This window comes from Aulonocara stuartgranti (genome assembly GCF_965226115.1).
Source record: "Aulonocara stuartgranti genome assembly, chromosome: 14".
Lineage (NCBI taxonomy): Eukaryota > Metazoa > Chordata > Actinopteri > Cichliformes > Cichlidae > Aulonocara > Aulonocara stuartgranti.
This window is the reverse complement of record NC_138950.1, coordinates 18,897,870-18,919,314: the sequence shown is the minus strand read 5'-3', so window position 1 is coordinate 18,919,314 and position 21,445 is coordinate 18,897,870. Positions and strand designations below refer to the sequence as shown.

The 21,445-nt window shown below is 39.7% G+C and overlaps 2 protein-coding genes across 3 annotated transcripts in view; one reads left to right on the top strand and one right to left on the bottom strand.

Annotated features, from left to right (window-relative positions):
• LOC309687686 (uncharacterized protein) overlaps positions 1–21,445 on the bottom strand; it is a 236,000-nt gene that overhangs the window by 61,807 nt on the left and 152,748 nt on the right. For both annotated transcript variants that reach the window (XM_082502809.1, XM_082502810.1), the window contains exons 2-3: positions 2,744–3,026; positions 1,853–2,562 (exon numbers count right to left, since the gene is read on the bottom strand). In XM_082502809.1, the coding sequence (XP_082358935.1) occupies positions 2,467–2,562; positions 2,744–3,026 (379 nt within the window). In that variant the 3' untranslated portion in view covers positions 1,853–2,466. The remainder of the gene's footprint in view (positions 1–1,852; positions 2,563–2,743; positions 3,027–21,445) is intronic.
• Positions 17,473–21,445, top strand: part of drd2a (dopamine receptor D2a) — a 59,122-nt gene continuing 55,149 nt past the window's right edge. Inside the window, exon 1 of the mRNA XM_082503448.1 lies at positions 17,473–17,944. The gene's annotated coding sequence lies outside the window, so the exon portion shown is untranslated. The remainder of the gene's footprint in view (positions 17,945–21,445) is intronic.

Here is a 21,445-nt window from a genome sequence, read left to right as displayed (position 1 = left end):
GATCTCCAAGTGTGAAAACAATCTTTATTTACATCACATAATCATGAGTGCTGGCTAGCTATGCTGCCATAAACCATTAGAAGAGAGCCTTTTCACATTGTTCTGCTCATTATTGCTAAAAAAAACAGCAATTTAGAATCAATTGGAGGAAAAACACTGACTCAGCAGATGTAATGTATGTATGCAAGTAAGCTAAATAAGTAAAAACTCAAACTTGAATCATGAGTGGAATTGTAAAATGGTTTAATGCCTCCTGAGCTTGACTAGGTACAAAAGCACTACAGAAACAGAGTGTGTAAGATTTGCTTTTATTTTAAAATGGTAAGTCATGTCCTAAAAGTTCTCTTATGTCACAATATCCGGACAGAAAACTGACGGTTCCACACAGAGTGTATCAGTCTGAACAGGGGACTTAAAACAATTGAGTTTCCTAGAAGTGCATTTCTGGTGTCTTATTCATTTTTCTTGAAGCAGAACTGCTTCCCTGTAAAAAGCCACCTTAACTGAGTGTGCAGGGATCATGCAGAAACACACACACACACACACACACACACACACACACACACACACACACACACACACACACAAACAGACATTTCACGGCACATATTTGTCCTGCAGTAAATTTGTTTCCTGGGGGAAAAAATGAGTTATGCAAGCGCTTTTCTTGTATTCAATCTTGTTGTAAAAGCTAGACTGAATATATTAGTCTCCACAGTCACACAATGAATTATACTGTGTACCTTTCCTGTTCACCGCAAAAGCCAGAGGATAAACTAAATATTTCAAAGTAAAAATGACTAGGCTTTGATGCAGTATGTGTCACTGAACCGAATACATTTAAAAGAATGGGGGGGGACAACAATAAAACGACGTGCCGCCACTTTTTCGCTGTTTGGGATTAGACAAAACATCAAGTTTATCTCTTGGCTTTTTACTCCTCTTCATATTTATGCAGTGATGTCAACGTTCATCGGCGCTCTGTGAAGTTTTCGTCCTTACAAAAGCTCTCGCCATAACTCCTGACATGTGTTATTGATGACACAGGTAAACATGCTTTTTACATTCCTTAAACACTTTTTTTAATATTTGGTTTTCCAATATAGAAAATAGCCAGTGTCCATGGTTATTTGTCTTCTAATAGTTTGTGCAAATACATGATCGTGGACATTCTGCGTAGCTTGAAATAAACTAACGCCAGAGTGCATATATAGATTTATGCACAAAATATTCCAATCTACAGCCTTGAGGTATCCAGGTTTTCCAACAGGAACTGCTGGAAATAAAGCAGGTAAAGCTTGGTGAGAAAGTGCAAAGCTTTTTGACCGTGCTCCTAATAGATCTACTTGATTGGTAACGGCTCTGCAGAACCAACAGTGGGGGTTGGTGGAGGCTTTCATTGCTGGAAAACAAGACTGAGCAGCAGGGGAGCTGCGCATGGGTTCAAAATCACTGATGCACAAGAGAAATTAATGTGAAGGGGTGATTCTTATCATTCTCCTGTCGCCAAGCAACAAATATCCATGTGCCTATGAGCAAAGCATCTATCTCCAGCTACTAATGGAGCCGCTCATGCTGAATTTGTGCTAAAAAGAGCATAAACAAAAACATGCCTATCACTTATTTTCCTATCTGTGTCTCTTTCTTTTGATTTATAGACAGATCTTACCTGCACAGCACTGCGATGCTCGAGTGCCACACACATAACAGTGTGTGTACAGTATCTATTTCCACTTGCCACATGCCTGTCTGTGTACACATAGCAACTCATGAGCAGCTCGTTCAGAAGGTGATGTTTGTACTGCTGGCTGTGAGACGTAAACCTGAAGTAGTTGCAGTAAAACAATATTACAGTTTTTGCCCGTTGCTTGAACACATTTGGCAAAACGTCGCTCATTGTGCCAAAACTCTAAACACAAGTAAACACGACACAACACTGGGAAATATACCATACACATCTGTGCCAAAATGAAACTCCACTCCCAAAACCTAAACTCTGCTGTCAAAACCTAACATTCCTCTGTCAAAATGTAACTCTGTTGACAAAATGACACATACTTGCATCATATGCAAACACTTACAGATCAGGGGGAACACACTAGTCTTCTTTACATAAAACACTGCAGTCTTTGATTTCCATTGTGTATTCAGAAGGCACATTTACAGGAGACACATTTCCAAACAACCAAAAACGCAAATAGACCTACTCAATAGTGTACATCGCAGTACCATGAATTCAGATAAAGCAAAAAAAACAAAAACAAAAAAAAAACCATAATACAGTAATAGAAAAAACACTATACTGTAAACAAAAAATCATGACAATTGTGCATACGTGGGCTCATGGATCCCGCCGTCTGTTGGGGTCTGGCCACAGGACCTCATCAACATCGCAAGCAATGTCTTCTCCCGCTAGGCACTGGGGAAAATATCCTCTTCCATGTCAAAACCATCCATGGATTGCTGTCACCTGAATGTCGCCGCATTGCTCAGGTCGAATCCAGCTTCATCAATGAAAATGTATTCATGAGGCTGTGCAGCTCCATCCATGGCCAAGATTCTCTGAAAAAAAGGGGAACATATCACTGTACTACAGTGCTACACATACAGCACCCTCACCCCATCACACAGGTACCTGTGTAGCTCTCAGAATAGATCCATGTGGTACTGATATGGTACATATTCAGCTGCTACTGGACTTCACCAATACTCTATTGTAAATGTAAGGGACAGTTACACGTACCCGTACATATTCAGCTCGAAGTCCTTTGACCCTGTCACTGTTCCTCTCGAATGGGACTCTGTAGAGCTGCTTCATGGTGATGCTGTGTTTACCCAAGATGCGTCTGATGGTGGTGATGCTCACATGGTCTATGTTGCTGAACACTCGCCTGTCTGCAAGTATTTTCCGTCGTAGCTGGTGGAGACGGATGGCATTGTCTGCCCTCACTAGGTCCACAACAGCAAGTTCCTGCCGTTGTGTGAACAGGCGTTGGCGTCCTCCCCCAGAAGGTCTTCGAGTCATTCTAGAGAAATACAACCACATATTGTCATCGGTTTGCTTATTTTTCTTACAGTACTTCACTGTATATACTGTATCATCCACTGTACAACAGGTTCTGAGTTTGAATCCAGGCTTCCTCCCACAGTCCATAGGCATGGTGTTACTAACAAAGCAGCAAAAGCAAAACAACAGGCTGACAAAGTTTATCTAACTGAGCGGTTTCAAAAGAAAACTACCGCTCCAAAATGCACCTACACATCTCAGCTGCTCTTTTTGTTTTAGCCATATAGCCTTTTCTTTGTACTACCTGGTGATTAAGGATGAGGAAGGAAAGACAGATTACTAATGAGCATTGACTGCTGAAAGTGGACACATACAGCATAAGCAGCAGATTGAATATCGTTAAATACTTCTTTTTCTTCTGTACGTGAAATTGATCCCCGTTACTCCCTTGTTTTTCTCCAAGTCTTATTTTGTTTTAAATGGACTTTCTGTCTTTGGCCGGCCTCCTTGACAAACCGCGCGAGTGGATTACTCAGCTCATCTGTTGCCCTTGAAATCAACCCACCATAGAGACATTTCTACTCACTTCTTGGCTATATGATAAGACGTTAATTGATTGTGATGGTCATGAAGGTCCCGGTGAGTGACAGTCAATAACACATTGCGTAGCGAGGACTTCTGTCAGCAGTCATTCCACCAGATAAAGGCCACTCTCAAACACACAAACATATACAAACACAGTCACTCACACGCACCCATGCCAATCAAGTGGCACTATCACAGAGGGACAGCGTGAACAGGCAATGCCACAAACGCTCCAAATCATGTCGTTCCCTGTAGACCTTTGAGGCTGCAGTATCCTGTACAGTAAGTCTCCCTTTTAAGACTGCATCACTAAATATTTCAAAGGTTCTCGTTGCCCAGAGCCATTCATTCAAACCTGCTGCTAAAAAAAGGAAAAGAAAGTTTGTTAATGCCCATAACCAGTAGAGTTTGTGCTGCAATGCTTACAGGATGAAATACCTGTGGACTATCGTGGTACTTGAATACAACTGAATAAATGCCTGAATCAAAATGATGTTTAAATGTTTATGTTGAAATTTTTGAAACCACATGCCTCGTGGCTTTCGAAACAGCAGGGTACTTCTGATCTTTCCTTTGTGATGTCATTTCATATTATTCATGGACTCCCCCCAGCCTCTATTGGTTCCTTGCCCATCCCATCTTCTTATCTTTCTCTTTTGCTTCTCCTCCTATCTCTCTGAATCCTCTTTCTGCATCCTTGTCCTATCCTCTCCTGCCTCACAGCACGGCAGCAGCAGCAAAGCAATGGCTTCTGTACCCCAATCAATCAGAACACTAAAGGATAATTAATAGACAACCTGCTGCCATATGCATACAGGTTTATGGCAAAGAGGAATTTTCTGAGACAAGCAATCAATGAGCAGAATAGCTCCTCTGTAAGTTCCCCCAACAGATGCTGTGAATTCAGTCCAACACAAAATGCAAGCAGGAGGAAGAGAGAGAACAGAAAAGGCAGCCACAAAACATTGACTTCCAGCTCCGAGATGACAGCGATGACAGTGTAAAGTGCACTCAGTGAAGTGAGAGAAGACGGAAAGAGAGATTAAAACAAAAGAGTGAGGAAGAGAGAGACAGCATGACAGTTTTGAAGTTGACACACTCCATGGATCAACACAGGAAGTACATAGGTTGCCTGAGGATGCATGTCTAGAGTCAGAGGAGACGGCACTCGGGCACACAACACACCCAGGGCAAGGAGACCTCTTGCCTGGTCCAGACTCCTTATGTAAATACAGATCACAGCTTCTCAGTGTTTGGGGCTCATGAATAATTGTAAAGATGCAGATGAGGACAGTTTTTGCACTGTAATCGCCCCCCCCCCCCCCCTCCCCCCATCTTCGCTGCTGTAAGGCGATGAATAACACTGTCCCTTCCTGGACATGAAAAGAGAGAGTCTGAAAAGAGCAATGCTCCAATGGAAACAGGTGAGGCTAAACCAGTGTGTGCAGATATTACATGAAAATCATGAAAATTCATGTGTGGCCTTTGACTCAGACTGCATGCCTCACTTGCAAACCCCACGTCTCCAAGGCACCATCCTTTAGACATGGTTCATTTGTCCATCTTTAATGCATTTGTTGTTTGCTGACACATCTACAGAGGTCTGTGCTCCTGGACCATTCTCTTCATTATTTTTCTTAGAGTAATGCAAAATGATTCCTGTTTTGGTCACGCTGCCTGGCTTTGATAATTGCATAAATTAAGACGTTTTCTTAAATCACATCCTATACGGGGCTTCAACGTGACCTTCACTGCAAGATAAAATATTTAGCTTGAGCGGTGGTTCTACTTGAAGCTAATTAGAGGAGGGAGCTTGAGTCAGTCGGCAAGAGCAGGACAATCTATAGCTCGGTGCAGCGTTAAGGGATGGGAGATGCACTTTAAGTGAGTGGCAGATAGCAATGAATCAAGCTAAATAGAAAGGGCATTTCTTATACAGTAATTCTGTGGTCAGCTGTATTTAGGCACAATATATTAATGATTACAAAGATCAAAACAAATCAAGATGTTTCATGCCATAAAATATAATAGCAGCTAAAGCATCCTTTCTCAGGCCCATAACTGCAAGGTTAGTACCTAAGGTTTTACATGTCCATTTAAAACAGGTGATAATGACTCATTTACTACAATCATTGGTGTAGTGGCCTTAACGCTAATACCAGTGTTGTCACACTGCAAAAGCGAATGCCTTAATCCGCACGCTCTCCGTTACCTTTACCAAACCAATGCCAGGTATTACAAAGGAGCACCAAAGTTCCCATTTTTCTTGTTGCCACACAGTCTAAGCACAAGAAGCTGCTCCCTGCTGCCTTTTTCTGACACAGATGTATTGTTTTACTCTGTGTTCAGTCCTCGCAGGTTGGTGGATGAAGTGTCAGCGGATGTCCTGAATGAGTGTGATTATTCTTGGGTATTTTCAACCTCTGTCAGGTCCTTCCTCCTCCATCTCTCCATCAAGACACTTGTGGTTTTGCACTTTGGTGCATGTTTTCTGTTCTAAAAAACAACAAAAAACCCAAAAGAAACCTTCCCCCCCTTTGGCTTTACTAGTCTCTCTATCTCTGTTCATCGTCCTTCCTCTCCCCTCACTCACTACACAGGAGCCCTCCACACTTAGCCTAATGATCACATCATAGATTCACTTCTCAGCACTCACTAGCTTCCAATTATAGTCAAGAGTTGGGTTCTTTAAAATGAAGATCCTTATCCTCCTGCTACTGAGGGCATTTGAACTCTTTACGCCTTTATTACCTGAGGCTTTGTGTTTCTCTACTTGTCCGGCAATCTTTGCAGCCCTGCCATCTCTCATCCATCTGCCCTTCTGTTTGTGATTTTTTTCTCCCCCCTCCCAATCTTCTACTGTTTGTTTATCTGTTTCCTTATAATGAGCCAAAGTTTTCCTAAGAACTCAAAAAGTCTTGTTCAAAACTTTGCCCTTTTCATCGAGCGATGCTGAGCAAAGAAAATGCCCGGCTTTTGTCGATGTAGTCAGCTGTAAGGGAAATAATGCTTCATTCCGAACAGAAGAAAAATGTCTTCTTTTGTACATAGCTGTAATTTTTACCAGCAAGATTGATAGTTCACCTAATAGAAAAGGATTTCGTCACACAGTCCTTTGAAATGATGTACAGAATGCAAATGGGAATAAGCAGGCTCACAGCTGGGAGCTGTGGAAATCAGAAAGAATTGACAAACTTTTCAATTTAATAATTTCTTTCGGCACAATCTATTTAACTGCATTATATTGTGTAGACTGTGCGAAAGAGCCTCCGGAATATTCCTGCCAGGCCCTGCAGCTATAAAAGAAAATGAGTGTCTTTCAGGCAAACTTTGAATATAATGAGCCAATCTGGGCATTAGCATGGAAATAGAGGGCAGTCGCAAGCTTTGCACTACTGGGGTTAAAATGTTCAAATTAAATATTCAGGAGAAACGATGTATGCATACATTATTTATTTATTTGTTTTTAAAAAATGACAAGGTTTTCTCAAACTAAACGAAGACACACGGCGAGCTACATTCCAAATGCTGCTCCAACTCACCCTGGCCATTAGGCAACAAAAGACTACAGAAGTAGCACAAGGTGCATTTCAGATTTTAAAGTAAAGCGCAAGTGTTCAAGATTTGACTTGACGTTAGTGAAAAATGAATGCAGAAGCGGTGTTTCTGCAACAAAAAAAAGTGGTGGAATGAAGGTTGAAGAAAAACAGAGGCAAAACGGAATTTGAAAAATCTTCCTCTCACATTGTGTCGCTTTACGTCCTTTCATCTGTCCTCTCCAGTCGTGCAGACGCTGGGTTTTTAGTTGCGGCAGTCTATAAAGGCCGTAGGCCAATCTCTGGGATTCTGGGAAAACAAAACTGCTGGTTGTTTTCTCATCTTAACAAATGACAGTTGGTCTCAGCGGGAAGGTGAGACCATATGGTGACTGAATGCGATTCGCCTTATCTTGGTAATAGCAGAAGCATCAGCAGCTATACTGGTAGTACACAGGCTGTAAAACACATGCTCAAACACAAGCCCACACTGGCAATTTATAGCAGCGTTTCTCAAACTTTTTTCAACAATGAACGCCCTTTAAAAACCGAATGGTGCAAAACATGTTTTGGTAGAAAAACATGTTTTGGATGCGATGAGTTGAGCCTGCTTAATGTGCTGCACTTAAATCTTAGTGAAAAGAATTGGCTTGTGCTTTTTTAGAGGGTTGGGCAGTGGCTCCGTCATCAAACTATTTCTCAGGTGCAGTCTTATTCTTTGTAACAACAGATTAGCTTGATTAGGCTTCTTATAGAAAAGGAGAAGTCACAGAAATATAGGGATCCATTCTATATGTGTGTTTTTTACCATTAAATATTGTAAACTGACATTGGTTTTGTTTTTTTCTTCTCATTTTGTGAAGTTTTAAAGACATTAAAATCTCAGACTTTGCATGAAAGATTAATGCAGCTATTGGAAATCCTCTGTTGTTCCCTGGGTTTTAGCGTCAAGGCTAAAATTGATGCCGACTCATAGTGGGTAGTGCCCATATTTGTACCAAAGTGTGGAGTGCTAAGTAATGAAACTCATGTGGAAGTTCAATAAGGAAGATCTGTAATCACTCATTGGCCTGCTTTCATGGGTGTTAGGCTGCTATTCTATTCATTACCCTACCACTACCATCACTACCACTTTCCCATGCTGTCAATCTCTATACTAATGCCAATCAGTGACCAATCAGTGCATGGTTTAAATCTATACTCTCGGTCACTCAACCTTTCAGACGCTCACTCTTGCAACCAACTTCCGAACCATCTCCACATCACCCAAGTCACTCAGAGCTCCATCCAAGCCACAGTCTTCACCTTCACCACCACCAGCATGCAGACTCCAGGGGATCCTGTCCTAAATCCTATCACCACTGTGATTTCAATCTGCCATCGGATGGGTAATCTCCAAATACACTGAATAATTTCTCTATTTCAATAAATCGTGATTTATCAAAATAATCTTTCCTTATTGAAATCGTGTTAGCATCCATACTTTTGGCTCATTGCACATAGATACATACTCATTAGGGTTAAAATAATGCTCAATAATAGACAGAAAAAAATCATGTGACTATGCAATATAGCTATAGTAGTGTTCAGAGAGTTTCTCGGAATGATTAAGCTGTTTAGTGAACACAGGGTTCTGGCCAGTTGTCCTTTGCTTTACTGGTGAAGGAGTTAGTAAACTTGACCATTTAACTGAAATGTTGGATTCGTTATTAATCTCAGGCCATGCTGAAGAAAACATCAGGAACACATGAGTGAGATTTATTGATGCAGGAAGGTCTGTGAAGGTTCTCAGTCATCCAGGTTGACCTTAGAACTGAAGAAGCTTCTCGGATGAGAGGTGAAACGTCTTCAAGTAACTTAAAGAAGTCCAGACGCTTTTCTTTGGAAGCTCCTTTGACCATTGATGCAGGAAGGTTTTTCAATACTTGCAACAGGAATATTTCCAAATGGGGATAATTTACTTACAAATGTAATTAATATTCACAACATTTAATCAGGTAATTCATCTTACCCTCCCTCCTGGTTATGTAGAAGAAGCTGTTAATGACAGAGCTAAGAAACATCACATGCATCCCTCTGTGGCTCTGAGCCCACATAGAGCTGATTAAACTAGCAGTAAAGCCACTGGAGGAATCAGTGCTCAACTCTGAGGCACACAAAAGAGCCAATACATGCAGTCACATGCCACAGCACAGCTGCCATTAATGCTGATATGGTGCACAGCATTGGCTTGTTTATTTTCTAAAGCCTTTTTATGCTTTTCTTTTTATCTGCTGTTTATTTAGCAGCTGTCTGCTGCAGGTTTAATCCAGATTGAATTATACCTCCTGGTCATCTATCTATCTATCTATCTATCTATCTATCTATCTTACTTTCTTACTGTGTCCCATCATTTAAAAAATACCAAACTATACTGGAAGTGAAATAAATCTATACAAAAATACAGAAATATATAATAGTACAGAAACAAAATAAGCAATGCTGAATGTGTACGAGCTACAGGAAAGTGAAAAACAAAGACAAAAATGTAAATCGATTTTGGATTGAATCAAACTGTTACAGTTTTTCTCAGTCGCTTTGGTGCGTTTCTCAGATCAGAATTGAAATTCCCATAACTATTAGTTCAACCTCCACAACACTCAGTCATTTGTGCACATCATAGTAGCAATTTCTCCTCTCTCTGAACAAACTGCAAATGATTTTGGACATGAATCAGTTGCTTCCATACATTTCCCTGCTGCTTTCTGACATTTCCATTTGCTTATGTCATGTCAGTCAAAAGTAATCATACCTATGGATGCTGAATAGTCATTCCCAATAAAACTAATAGTCATACATCCATTGCTTAAGTCATCACACACAAAATTGTTGAACTAGTTATCACATGCCAAATATTGGCCATCTGTCAAGCAAATCCTATACCTTTCTGCATCATTTTTCCTGGAAATGTCTCCGAAATTGAACGATTGATCTCAGGTGAATTACAGCTGTCACTCATGAGGAGGCTCTACCAAATTGGTGATTTTATGTTTACATGTATTCTACAGTGAACAAGTGACTGTAGCATATTTTTCTTTTGCACAATTCTGTAGGATTACAAACACTTCTACACAATGGAAATGTGAAACATACGTATTCAGTGTCTCAGTTACTCCCAAGACTCCCATAACATCTACAGTGACTTTACTGCACATTTCAGATGGCTGTACAGGTAGGCCATAGTGCTGCCGTCAGCATTTTCAGGTGTCACCAATTGTTTTTGCAATGGGAAACACTGAAATTATAAACTGTCATAGTGGAAACATGACAATGCCATTTGACTATCTTGTTCATAAAGATGGTGTCAAGACTTTTCATTTTGATGGCACTGACAGTTTCATTGACATGGATACTTGCTTTTGAGGTATGGATAATCAATTCTGTGCATGTGACGTGCTTTTGCAGGCTATCCACTAGGTTTTGCAGTTTGCACTAATTGTTTTGGGAAATGCACTAACTGCTGTGCAAATGTTAATGGTGTTCTGAGAAACGCACCAAAGCGACTGAGAAAAACTGTAACAGCTACTTTGAAGCAAAAGCCCTTTCAATTTGAAATCACTGTGCAATCAGTTCCCAGCAGCTGGAACGGGATAAATAAAAGCATCTCATCAAGTTCTTTGCAGGCAAACACTCAAGTCACTTCCTTGCACTTACTCATAGTTGGACATAAGGCTAACAAACTTGTTTGTGAATGCAGAGGCAACTCCACTGTGCCCCATCAGACTGTCCACATGCTGCTTGGCTTGGCAGCTACAGCGGCTATTGACCTTGAGCTTTAAATTACCAGACTGTTTTCTGTTCACCCTGCCCCTGTCTCTCTCTCTGTTCTACCAATCACAGTGTGAATCTGCGTTTACTTTGGGGAAACATGTATAGCTCAGTCATCATAAAGCAAAGTATGGTTCATTAGATGTTTTTTAGATTTCTGGAAATAATCATTAACATTGCTGTTTCTCCCACTACCTTCAGCACATCACTTCCTCTCTCATCCGTAGTTTCCTGTACGCTCTAGCGTACCGTCCAATAAAATGTAACAATGATGCCGTGTTTGCTGTATAGCGCAATTCCAATGTAGCGAGGAAAGTTCAATTCCACATTCCACAGGAAATGGTGCAATTGAACATGGATGTGAAATAAACACAAATCCTGCGTGCAGAAAGTGGCTTCTTGTTTTCGTTTATGGCTACATCCTTCCCCATATTGTCCTCTAAAATGCATAATTACTTTGCCTGAGAGTACAAGTTGAATCAGTATCAGTGAGGAGGAGACAAACTTAAGCAGCTCTGCAGTTCGTTTCTAGGGCAAGCTATGGCTTGCCGTCACATTAATTTAATTTTTTTCTTATTTAAATTCACTTAAAGCCTTTTTCTACATTGTTTTTGTGTCTTATGAATACTTCTGGGTTTCATGTTGCTAAACAGCTTTGCATTCAGTTTTCAGAAGTTAACAGTGCTTTCCTCATTAATGCATTTAACTGACTATTACCATTCCATCATTTCATTCACTATTATTTTGTTCTCCTTTTTTAATTCTTTCACCCCTTTATGTTTTTATTTCTTTCGACCACCAGATTGTGGTACATTATGCAGTTCTAACACTGTATTACAAGGAATTAGTGAGCCATCTAACTATTGGCTTAGTTTATCTTTTACAGGGATTTATTATCAATATTTTGATAGTTGTCAAGGAATTAAAAAAACCCATAACCAACAATGCGTTGATTAGTAGCACTGGAAGTGCATGGATGAGTGCAAGTGTTTGATGCTGTTGGATGAGACATTAAACGGTTGCTGCTGCTGCTGCTGCTGATGCGTGTCAATCTAAGAGTAGTGCAGGAAATAGAAGTCACAGTTAGCGAGTGGTTGTGTTGTGTCCTGCCTCCTGCCTTCTCTGCCCAGGCAGCAACCTCATGTAAACTAAACTGAGCATTTCTAGTGAAGAGAATGCGACAGACACTGACTACATCCTTTTACATAAGAACTTCAGACAGGATCCCGAGTTTATTTGCTCACTTCCTGAGTGAGCCTTTATAATTAGACTATAAGCGTTTAATTTATTTTTTTACAGATTCTTTTATTTTTTTAAACAGGACTCAAGCAAATCTGACTTTGTGAGGCCCACATTGTTTTAGCTGATTTTGAAAATGAATTTGGTGGCATGATTGTACTGCCCATGAAGCTTCTGAAAGTGAAATGTATACGTACAAACTTAGCATGTTGACACACTGGCTGCTTCCACACTCACTTTCAGTCTACTGCCTTTAAAGCTACTTTGCTCCCTTGTCACAAGGGGTTGCTGCAGCAGGTAGCACCACATGTATGTACTTGCTAAAGTACCCCAAATAGGATTTGTGCCTTCAGCTGGTGTTGAACCAGCAACCCTTCATTTGTTAGGTGAATGCATTAAGCTACACTATGGAGCCACCTTTCAGTTTTGTACCTGACCATTTTCAAAGGAATGTTTTATTAAACCACCACTGACCTATTAATCATTCAAGCATGAAAAAAACACCCAACTCAAGGAATGAACTGGTTTTGTGCGATTAAGCAAAGTATTAGTTTTACATTGTATTATTAGGGACTTTATTACCAGCAGCCTGTGACAAAAACACACAATTCTTTAGCTGCATTCATAAAAAATGCCAAAGATAACATGGTGTAACAGGCATATTATAATATTTTCTGCAGCAGCATGGTGGTTTTCAAAGAGCTATTAGCCAAAAAAAAAAAAAAAAAATTGCATAACTCAGTTTCTTGTGAAGAGTGTACTTAAGAGTTTTAAAGAAACTGGACAAGTGGGAGGACAAAAGATGAATATCCGGGCCTAAAAAAATGTCTACAACAGATGAATAACATCTGAAAGTTTTGCCCTTGAGAAACAGGAGACAAAATGTTGGCTTTGCATCTGGCCCTTCAGTCGATTCATCTTACTGTTCACTGAAGATCACCAGAAATGATCTCATTGGAAAGCTTGCTGTCAATAAACCAGGAGAAAGAAGTTGAGTTATGCCAGATAAAACAAGAACTGCACCGAGAATCAGTGGTCCTATTGAGTGATATGAATGAGGTCAGGAGAGTGGTACAACAGCAAGTGTCTGCAGCCATCTGTAAAACATGGTTGTCGTGGTTTGGGGCTGCATTTCCACCAGTGATGCTGTGGATTTTGTCAAAACTGATGGAATTATGAGCAAAATAAAGTGCTATCAGATTTTGATCCACCATGCAATACAATCTGGAAAGCATTACATTGACAACCGCTTCATTTTTCAACATGAGAATAACCACAAACAGACAGTCATGCACTATACCTGGAAAAAAAAACACGCAGTTGAACATCATCACTCATGGATTGGCCTCCCCAGAGCTTGGACCTCAACATTACTGAAGCAGTTTGGGATCACACTGACTTTCAAGCTAGTTAAAATTAAATGTGTTTCCATTTATGTTTCCACATGAGGGGTGCCCTGGACTTTTCTACAACACTATTAGGCTCTAAAACAAAAATATCAGAGCTTATGAATTTTGCATTTTGACATGTTGCAATACTGAAGATGAAGTGATCATCAAAAGAAATCATCTTTAAGTGATGCTTGTTGTTATACATTTTAGTCTGGGGCAAAGATGTGCACCATGTAACATCCTCATTTCTGGTGTTAGACTACTTGCATGACTAAAAAGATTAAATCTTCAACAACTTGACTCTGCTGAGCAAATGTTACCTAGACGGAAGTGGCAATGTCCATGTTTTGGATTCATTACGGCTGCAAGTTAATGCATATTTGATGCGCTTGTTAATGAACATAATTGCATTATCGGTCTTCATCATCATAAAGAAATACACAATGCAAATCCAAAGTTTGTGTTTTCAGTTATGTCTGGCAGTGGATTGCATGAAGGTATTATTGCTTTCAGTCATACTGTGGGATATGTTGAAAACAGAATATTAACTTCTGTAATTTACATGCCTCAACCCTACTGCTGCGAGCACATTTCCTATATCTGGATATCTCTAATCTCATGCTTCCTCATCATGCCTTAAGTCCTTTCTGCAGAGCAATTGCTGTCACTATTATCTCCCAAACAGATAGTCATGCCAACACTGTCTCCCTCTTTGTCACTCTGTCTCACTCAGCATACAGTGTGACAGGGTATAGTGCAAGTGTTAAACCAGGGAAAGAGCTCAGAAACAAGCACACAATGTCACACCAGTGTCACACCATATAAATTCTTTATAGGATGAGTTCAAGTTTAAAGCATTGACTGCCGGTGTGTAAAATATGATTCATTTTAAGGACTAGTGAATGGGAAATATGTGCATGCTTTTTGTGCTCATGTGAGTTAAATAGGGACTGAACGTCTTTTCTGTCACAGTAGGGCCCTCCTTCATGCCAGGTCAATGCATTTTTTTCCACAGCTCACCTAAAGCCAGCATCTGCTCACTGGCGGTGGCTCTGTGCTTGGCCAGGCTTAGAAAGGCGTGCATGTGTCTAGAATGTACAATATTTCTCCAAGCTCCATTCAAGGCTGAAAATGCGTGCTAGTTGGAGACGAGAACTTAGCCCCATGACATTAAGATTGTGCTTTGTGGTTCTCTTATCTGGAAGAAATCCTTTTGTGGGTTGTGAGATGTTCATTAGCGTAACATGTGGGTGAAACTGGTTTGTAAATTACTCTGATTTGGGGGGCGTCAAAGTTGTTGTCATTTATTTTTGCGATCTGCTGACATCCACTCATCGTCACAAATTAATAGAGACCGTATCAGGCACCATCAGGCTCCAGCGTTACCTTATGGCAGTTAGCAGTTAGATGTGTTTGCGCCTCCCACAGATAGCCTGGGGGGTGTGCATATTTTGTGTGCACAGTATGAGTTTATGTGCCTGTTTGTGTCTGTGTTTATGTGTGATTCAGACATAAATCCAAAAATGGCTATCTGCCTCGGTACAGACGTCCCCACAAGAGTGCAAAAGCAAAAAAAAGCTGCTCCTTGTGAGAGCTGCCTCCAACAGAGGAGAATTTTAATGCTCTGGTTGTGTCACTAATATGTGACATTTCATCCGCTGTGAAGATTTGGGGTGTTGTAATCTAGCTTTTTTTGTTGCTTTGTCTGTGTTCTTTCAGCCATGTTGCCATGTTTTAGTCACACTTCATTTACTTATTTCTTATAACTGAGTATGTAGATGACGTTTCTAAACTTTTCACTCAGCTTAACTGCCCACAGAAGCAATACAACCAAAACATTATTTTAATTACATTCGCAGTAAAGGGAAAACATCTATCTGGTAGTGGTTTGCCATTTCCTTTTTCTCTTGAATGTGTGTGAAATATGCACACACTTGCAAAGTGATTACTTTTGGAACCATGTGAAAGCATTCATAAAGCTTGATGTTAAACATTAAATGTATCTTCTTGGTGCACTTGAAATATATTTGCAAAATGTCAGGTTTGCTAATCAATGCAAAGAAATGTCACCCTGTGAAAAAACGAGGCAAGCTTCATTAAAGATAAAATTTGTGCATTCAAACAGTGTTAATAGTGAAGAAGTCCACTGCACGTGAGAATTCCCAAGTCAAAGCATGCATAATGAGGAATTCATTTAGAAAAACATATTTAAAAACTGTAGGTGATTCGTCTGCCACCAAGTATAACATACTGTTGGACTTATTCTACTTCCTCCTTTTTTAATGTATTTCTGTGCCTACCGGCTGTAATTAATATTTTATTTCGATGTCAAATGTGATATGAATATATTGTCCAGGTCTGGCTTAAATGGAAGTTCTTATTTAAGTCACATGTGTAAAGGAGAGCAAGATGATATAAAAGCTAGATTTTAAGTGCTGCAGTTGGGCACGACTACACTTAATATAACTATTCAAACAAGTGCCAAAACATTGCATTTCTAGTTGTAAAATAATGAATAAATGGATCATCAATGGATCATCAACAACTATGTTTCTTTCTAGGAGGTTTTGTCTAACACACACACGCAGTCATTAAAAGAGAGTGACAGTCCAATGCCACTTACAAAGAGTCAAAAATTGATCCTGATGTTGTGAGATTATTTTAATTATCTTATGTCATGTTAGACCCCTAATTAAAGATTGTGAAATTATTATGTAGTTTTAGTTTGGATTATTCTCCTGAATTAGAAGGTGATAACTATTACATTTGTTAAACTGATTTCTATTACATTAGACTGCTGATTCATTGTGAATGAATGATATTGTTTTATGATGCATTATGCTGCTGAGTTATAAGAAATACTGTTTTCAGAGAGTCATGGCCTTATTTGTCTGATTAGCAAAGAACAGAACATACTGCACAGAAGCCAAGGTCATAACTTAGGCTCACTGAGAGAGAGAAAGAATGTGGATGTTTAGGTTTTATGACTAAGTGGAGGGGGAGCTTAAGCTATAAGAATGTGTGGAATGCTCAGACACTTCGAGATCAGGCGGACACCCTCCCGCGCTCATCTCCCCTCCGGATGGTTTATGCTCATAAAGTGTTGAATTGTATGGAATAAAAGATTGTTGATTGAGCATTTATACACCGAGTATTGTCCTTCCTTCAGCCCAAAGATCAAAAAGAATTGGGAGAATTTAACAATGTAACATTTATATTTCTGGTTTGGACTTCCCTATATATGCACACACTGATGGAAGGTGGTTTGTGTCATTTGTACTGAATGGAACCAGCAGGTGCAAATAAATCTCAGTGGTGTAATATGAAATTGTACATTCTTTCCTTATTACTTGTCCCAAGGACAAACAAAACAGTTTGCTTCCTGTCCTTTTACTTGGTAGCATTCACTGTGTAATATTGCTGGGATGAAAGCCAACAGATTCCTAAGAAATGCCAGCAATTAACAATAATGACAAAGTTTGGCAATAGATGAAAAAAAAAATACATATATAAATAATAAAGATCATTATCTAAGAAAATGATAATGAGGAATGCGTGGGATGGATTTGTAAGTCCATGTGTTCGCTCATTTCTTTCATTACCATTTTTCACTGCTTGTGCTGATCCACCAACTCACATCCTAGCATGTGCCCACTTATTAACCAACTGTTTATTTAGTGATCAAAAGATGTCCAATTTTTTTTTAAATCACACACTGCCATTTTCCATTATTTACTTATTACACAAAAAGCACAGCCCGTGCCACGGAGAGAAGATAGAACTGTGGAAAATCTGAGGCAAACATAAGGGAATAAGGTTTCACTTACACCGGTGACATTACAAAAACCCCCCAAAAAAACAAAACACGCATCCCTCTTAGGAATTAAACAGATGTAACCCCGCCTTGATTTTCCACAGTTCTTCACAGCCGCCGCGTCTCCTGTCTCCGTCAGTGCAGAAGGTAACTTAGCTCTCCGCGTAAAGCTCCTGGACACCAGAAGGGCACCGCACAGTTTCCGCTTCTGCTTCTCCGCTCTCTCAAGATCAGAACTGATCTAAAAATTTAAAAAAATAAAATAAAATAAACCTCGAGGGTTTAATTAAACGGCCGGAAAACAGCAAGTGATCTTAGGTGTTGTTTAATTCATTCGTTCACTGTTAGGCTATGTATTTTGGCTCCCAGTAGTTTATTTTTTTTTAACCTACCAGCTTGAACTAATGCCTCGCACCAGAGACGACGCGAAGAGACGGTTCGTTTTTTTAAAGAGTAAGCAATGAGTAAAGCAAATAAAGGATACAGTGGGAGCTAACTGTGGATGATCTTGGATTTAACAGCCGCTTCCTGTGAAAGCAAAGATTCTGAAACTTATGGCGTGAAGGTAAGACAGTTCTGTTTTCTCTGTGTGATGTATTAAACTTGAGAAAAAATAAGATAATCCAGGGTAGTTTATAATCTATGACATATCGCTCAAAGATACATACATACATACATTAAATAACACTGCAGGTAGCGCAAGCGGCTGTGCACTGTTTTATTTGTATGACAGGTCTACTGTTTACCTTATCGATCCTGGCTGGGCGTTAATATAAGACAGTTTTAACCACCCCAAGAAAGGGTGGGTGGCTGGGGGGCTATAAGTGAGTTATACCCTAGTTTCAGACTTGAGAGTGGCGATGTGTCCGTGTCACGGTGCCCTTTCCAACCCGCGAAGCGCTGATTTCAGATCTGTTCGTGCTTTCCAATTTGTAATTAGTGCTGGGTTTTCAGAGGCAGCGGGTTCTCGGCACAAGCTTCGTGCTGCGCAGGTGACTGCTGTACAGGCTGCACACTCCGTCCTGTGTCAGCATCGCTAAGCAGCTTTCACAAGTTATCAACAACAGGAAATAAATAAAGTGGAAAATGTATCTAAACCTCTCTTGATAAGCCTGAGTGCCTCGAGAGCGCTTTTGATGGAGTTTATGTTACCCTTTTATGATCTATGTGAATATTTAAAAAAAAAAGATGTGTATATTATATGTATGTTCCGAGTTACTGCCATATTCTAACTAACACATAAACAGCATGACAAATAACTGAATAATGCTAATGATTGTGGTGATTTTGATTTAAGACTTATCTCTTTTGATTGAGTCAGTGCTAAAAGGGGAGAAAGAAATGAAAGAACAGTATGACTGCCTTCTGGAAAATATTAATAAGCCACCATAACAACAAAAACCTGCTTTGACATTTGGTCAGCAGCTGCTCTGTACCCAGCAGGTATGGATATCTGAATAGGTCAGGTGGTTATAACACCTGGTTGGCAAATTGGTGGTTTCATCAAAAGGGATGCTGTCAGGCTTTATTTGTCAAGGCAAATTGCTCATATCAACTCCACTTGACTAGAATTAACTATTTAAATCTTCTTTAATATAGAAACCAAACCAGTAATCCTTAGTGAACCCATCTTAGGTTAAATGGATAGAGGCTGAGCCTGGTTATTGAATTCCCTTGACACATTTTGAATTCTATACATTCCTGTGTCTGATCTGCTGGATGCTTTTGTGTGGAAAACAGTCTGACCAGAGCTGCCTGATGCAGGCTTGTCCAGCCTAGCTGTTTGGCCACAAGCAGATTTTCTGAATGCAATCTCCTGGATGCTATATACAGAAATATAAGCACAAATTAATCCCCACACGGATTATTTGAATTAATACTCGGGGGAAAAAAACACTAACAAGGGCTCAGATTCCATAAGATTCCTTAAGATGCATTGTGAGAGATTTGATTTCATGGCAACATTTACGTTGAGGTGATGCACAGACTTTGAATGGATTAAGCGCATAAAGATCTAAAGGGAAATCACTCGATGCTGCCGTTCGATCAATAAAATGTTGAGATTCAACACATTGCTCTCAAATGACATGCAGTCAACAGAAATGACGCTGTGTCGCAGCTTGTGCTTGTTAAATCCAATTACAAACCCAAACAAAAGTTGTTCGGGTGCAGGGAGCTGCTGCTGTGAAACCACAGAGTCTTTTATTAATCAGACAGATTTGAAAGTCATTCAGAGGAGAAATCTTACGTCGGACTGGCGTGGTGCAGTTGTTTTGTTTTGCAAAGTAGAAACTGTAAGGAATTTTAATGTAATTTTTTCGTCTGTATGTATTTATACTGTATTTATATATTTATATTTTTATAATGCTGTGTACCTTTTGTAATTCTGTTTGCAGTCTTGTATGGTTTAAGCCTTGTCATGCTCTGGAGGAACATTTAATTTCATGGTGTATAGTATTACCTGTACATTATATGGCTGAATGAATGAGGCTTGCCACTTCAGAAATACACTTTAAAAAGTGACTTTTTTTTTTTTTTTACTAATCAAGTCTTACATGACTTTATGCATCTTGCAAAGTGCAACTTCATAAATGTGTAGGTGCAGAAATGAAACCACATATATTCCAAGCTCTATAAACACTTTTTAATCATTGTGTATAGAAGACGCAGCTCAGACCCAGAATGTCATGGAGCACTTGATGATACTCAGTCGGGCCCCAAAAAACAGCACATCTGACCTTTGCGTGTGGCGCCATCTGACATCTAAGCAACCGAAGACGAAATATAAATAGTTTAGATTTTCAGCAGAACATAGAGCTTACTAACTGGATGCCTGAAATGGCCTCCGAATAGTGTAAACATGGACTCCTTCAAGAAAAAGCGGAGGTGTATTCCCTTTAATATCCCAAAAGGATGCCCATCCACAAGCTCTAACTCAGCTACAGGGTTCTTCTTGTACGTCTCACAGATTTTATATCAGGGTCACAAACATCCCTGTAAGTAAATCACTTAATTGTATTGGATCTCTGAGATTTTATCCAACTCGCTTACAGTCTCTCTCTCTCCCGAAACCCCTTTCCCAGCATGTCAAATACATCAACACTCAAGGGACGCACACAATTACTGACAGGATGGACGAGCCAATTAGGTCCAAACCCAATAGGAGATCTATTATGATCGTGGTTCTACTGTTATATGCTGTGATAGTCAGGTTAGCTGGTTGGTCTATATATGCGTTAATGGTGTGTCCATATTACATATTGATCTAAACAGTTTAAACACTATTTACAATCACTAGGCTTTGTTTGTTGTGAATAACTGGATATTGATTTTTTTATTACTCATTTAACACTTTGCAATCGCACATATTTTATTTTTAAATGTAGTTACATGGAGAGGGGTACACACACAGTACTATATTTTTGGCAATTATAGTGCAGTTCATAACATTTTCAAATCACTAACACCTCCACAAATTCAATTTTATATTTAGAAGAGACACACAAACATACAGAAAAACGCTGCAAAACGTACTCTCTTGCATTTAGAAACAGACAAAAATAACTTATACAGACTTACTGCTCTGCTGGATAGAAATCCACCATTGCACATTTTTAATTTAAAAAAAAGAGCCTGTTGGTCTTTATGTTTTTAAGCTTGAGCAACAGGCAGTCAAAACTTAGTATACCTGGAAAACACACTGAACCTTTGAACATCTCGCTATCTCACTAATCCACAGATATACACACACATGCAAAGTTTTTCCAGAGGTATGATCCTGCTTTACCTGCAGTTAGAGAACAGTGTCAGAGAAAATTAGGCAACACCCTCATTTCTGCATGATTGTACAAACCATACACCTTTCCTTAGTTACACATTGCTAGTACCAGGTTCTACCCACCTTTGGAACTCAAAACTGTGGCATAGATTCAACAAGGTGCTGGAAACAATTCTCAGAGATTTAGGTCCATAATGACATGATATCATCACACAGTTAGTGCACATCTGTGTGATGTTAATTTTTTAATTCGACCACATCGCAAAAGTGCTCGACTTGACTGAAATC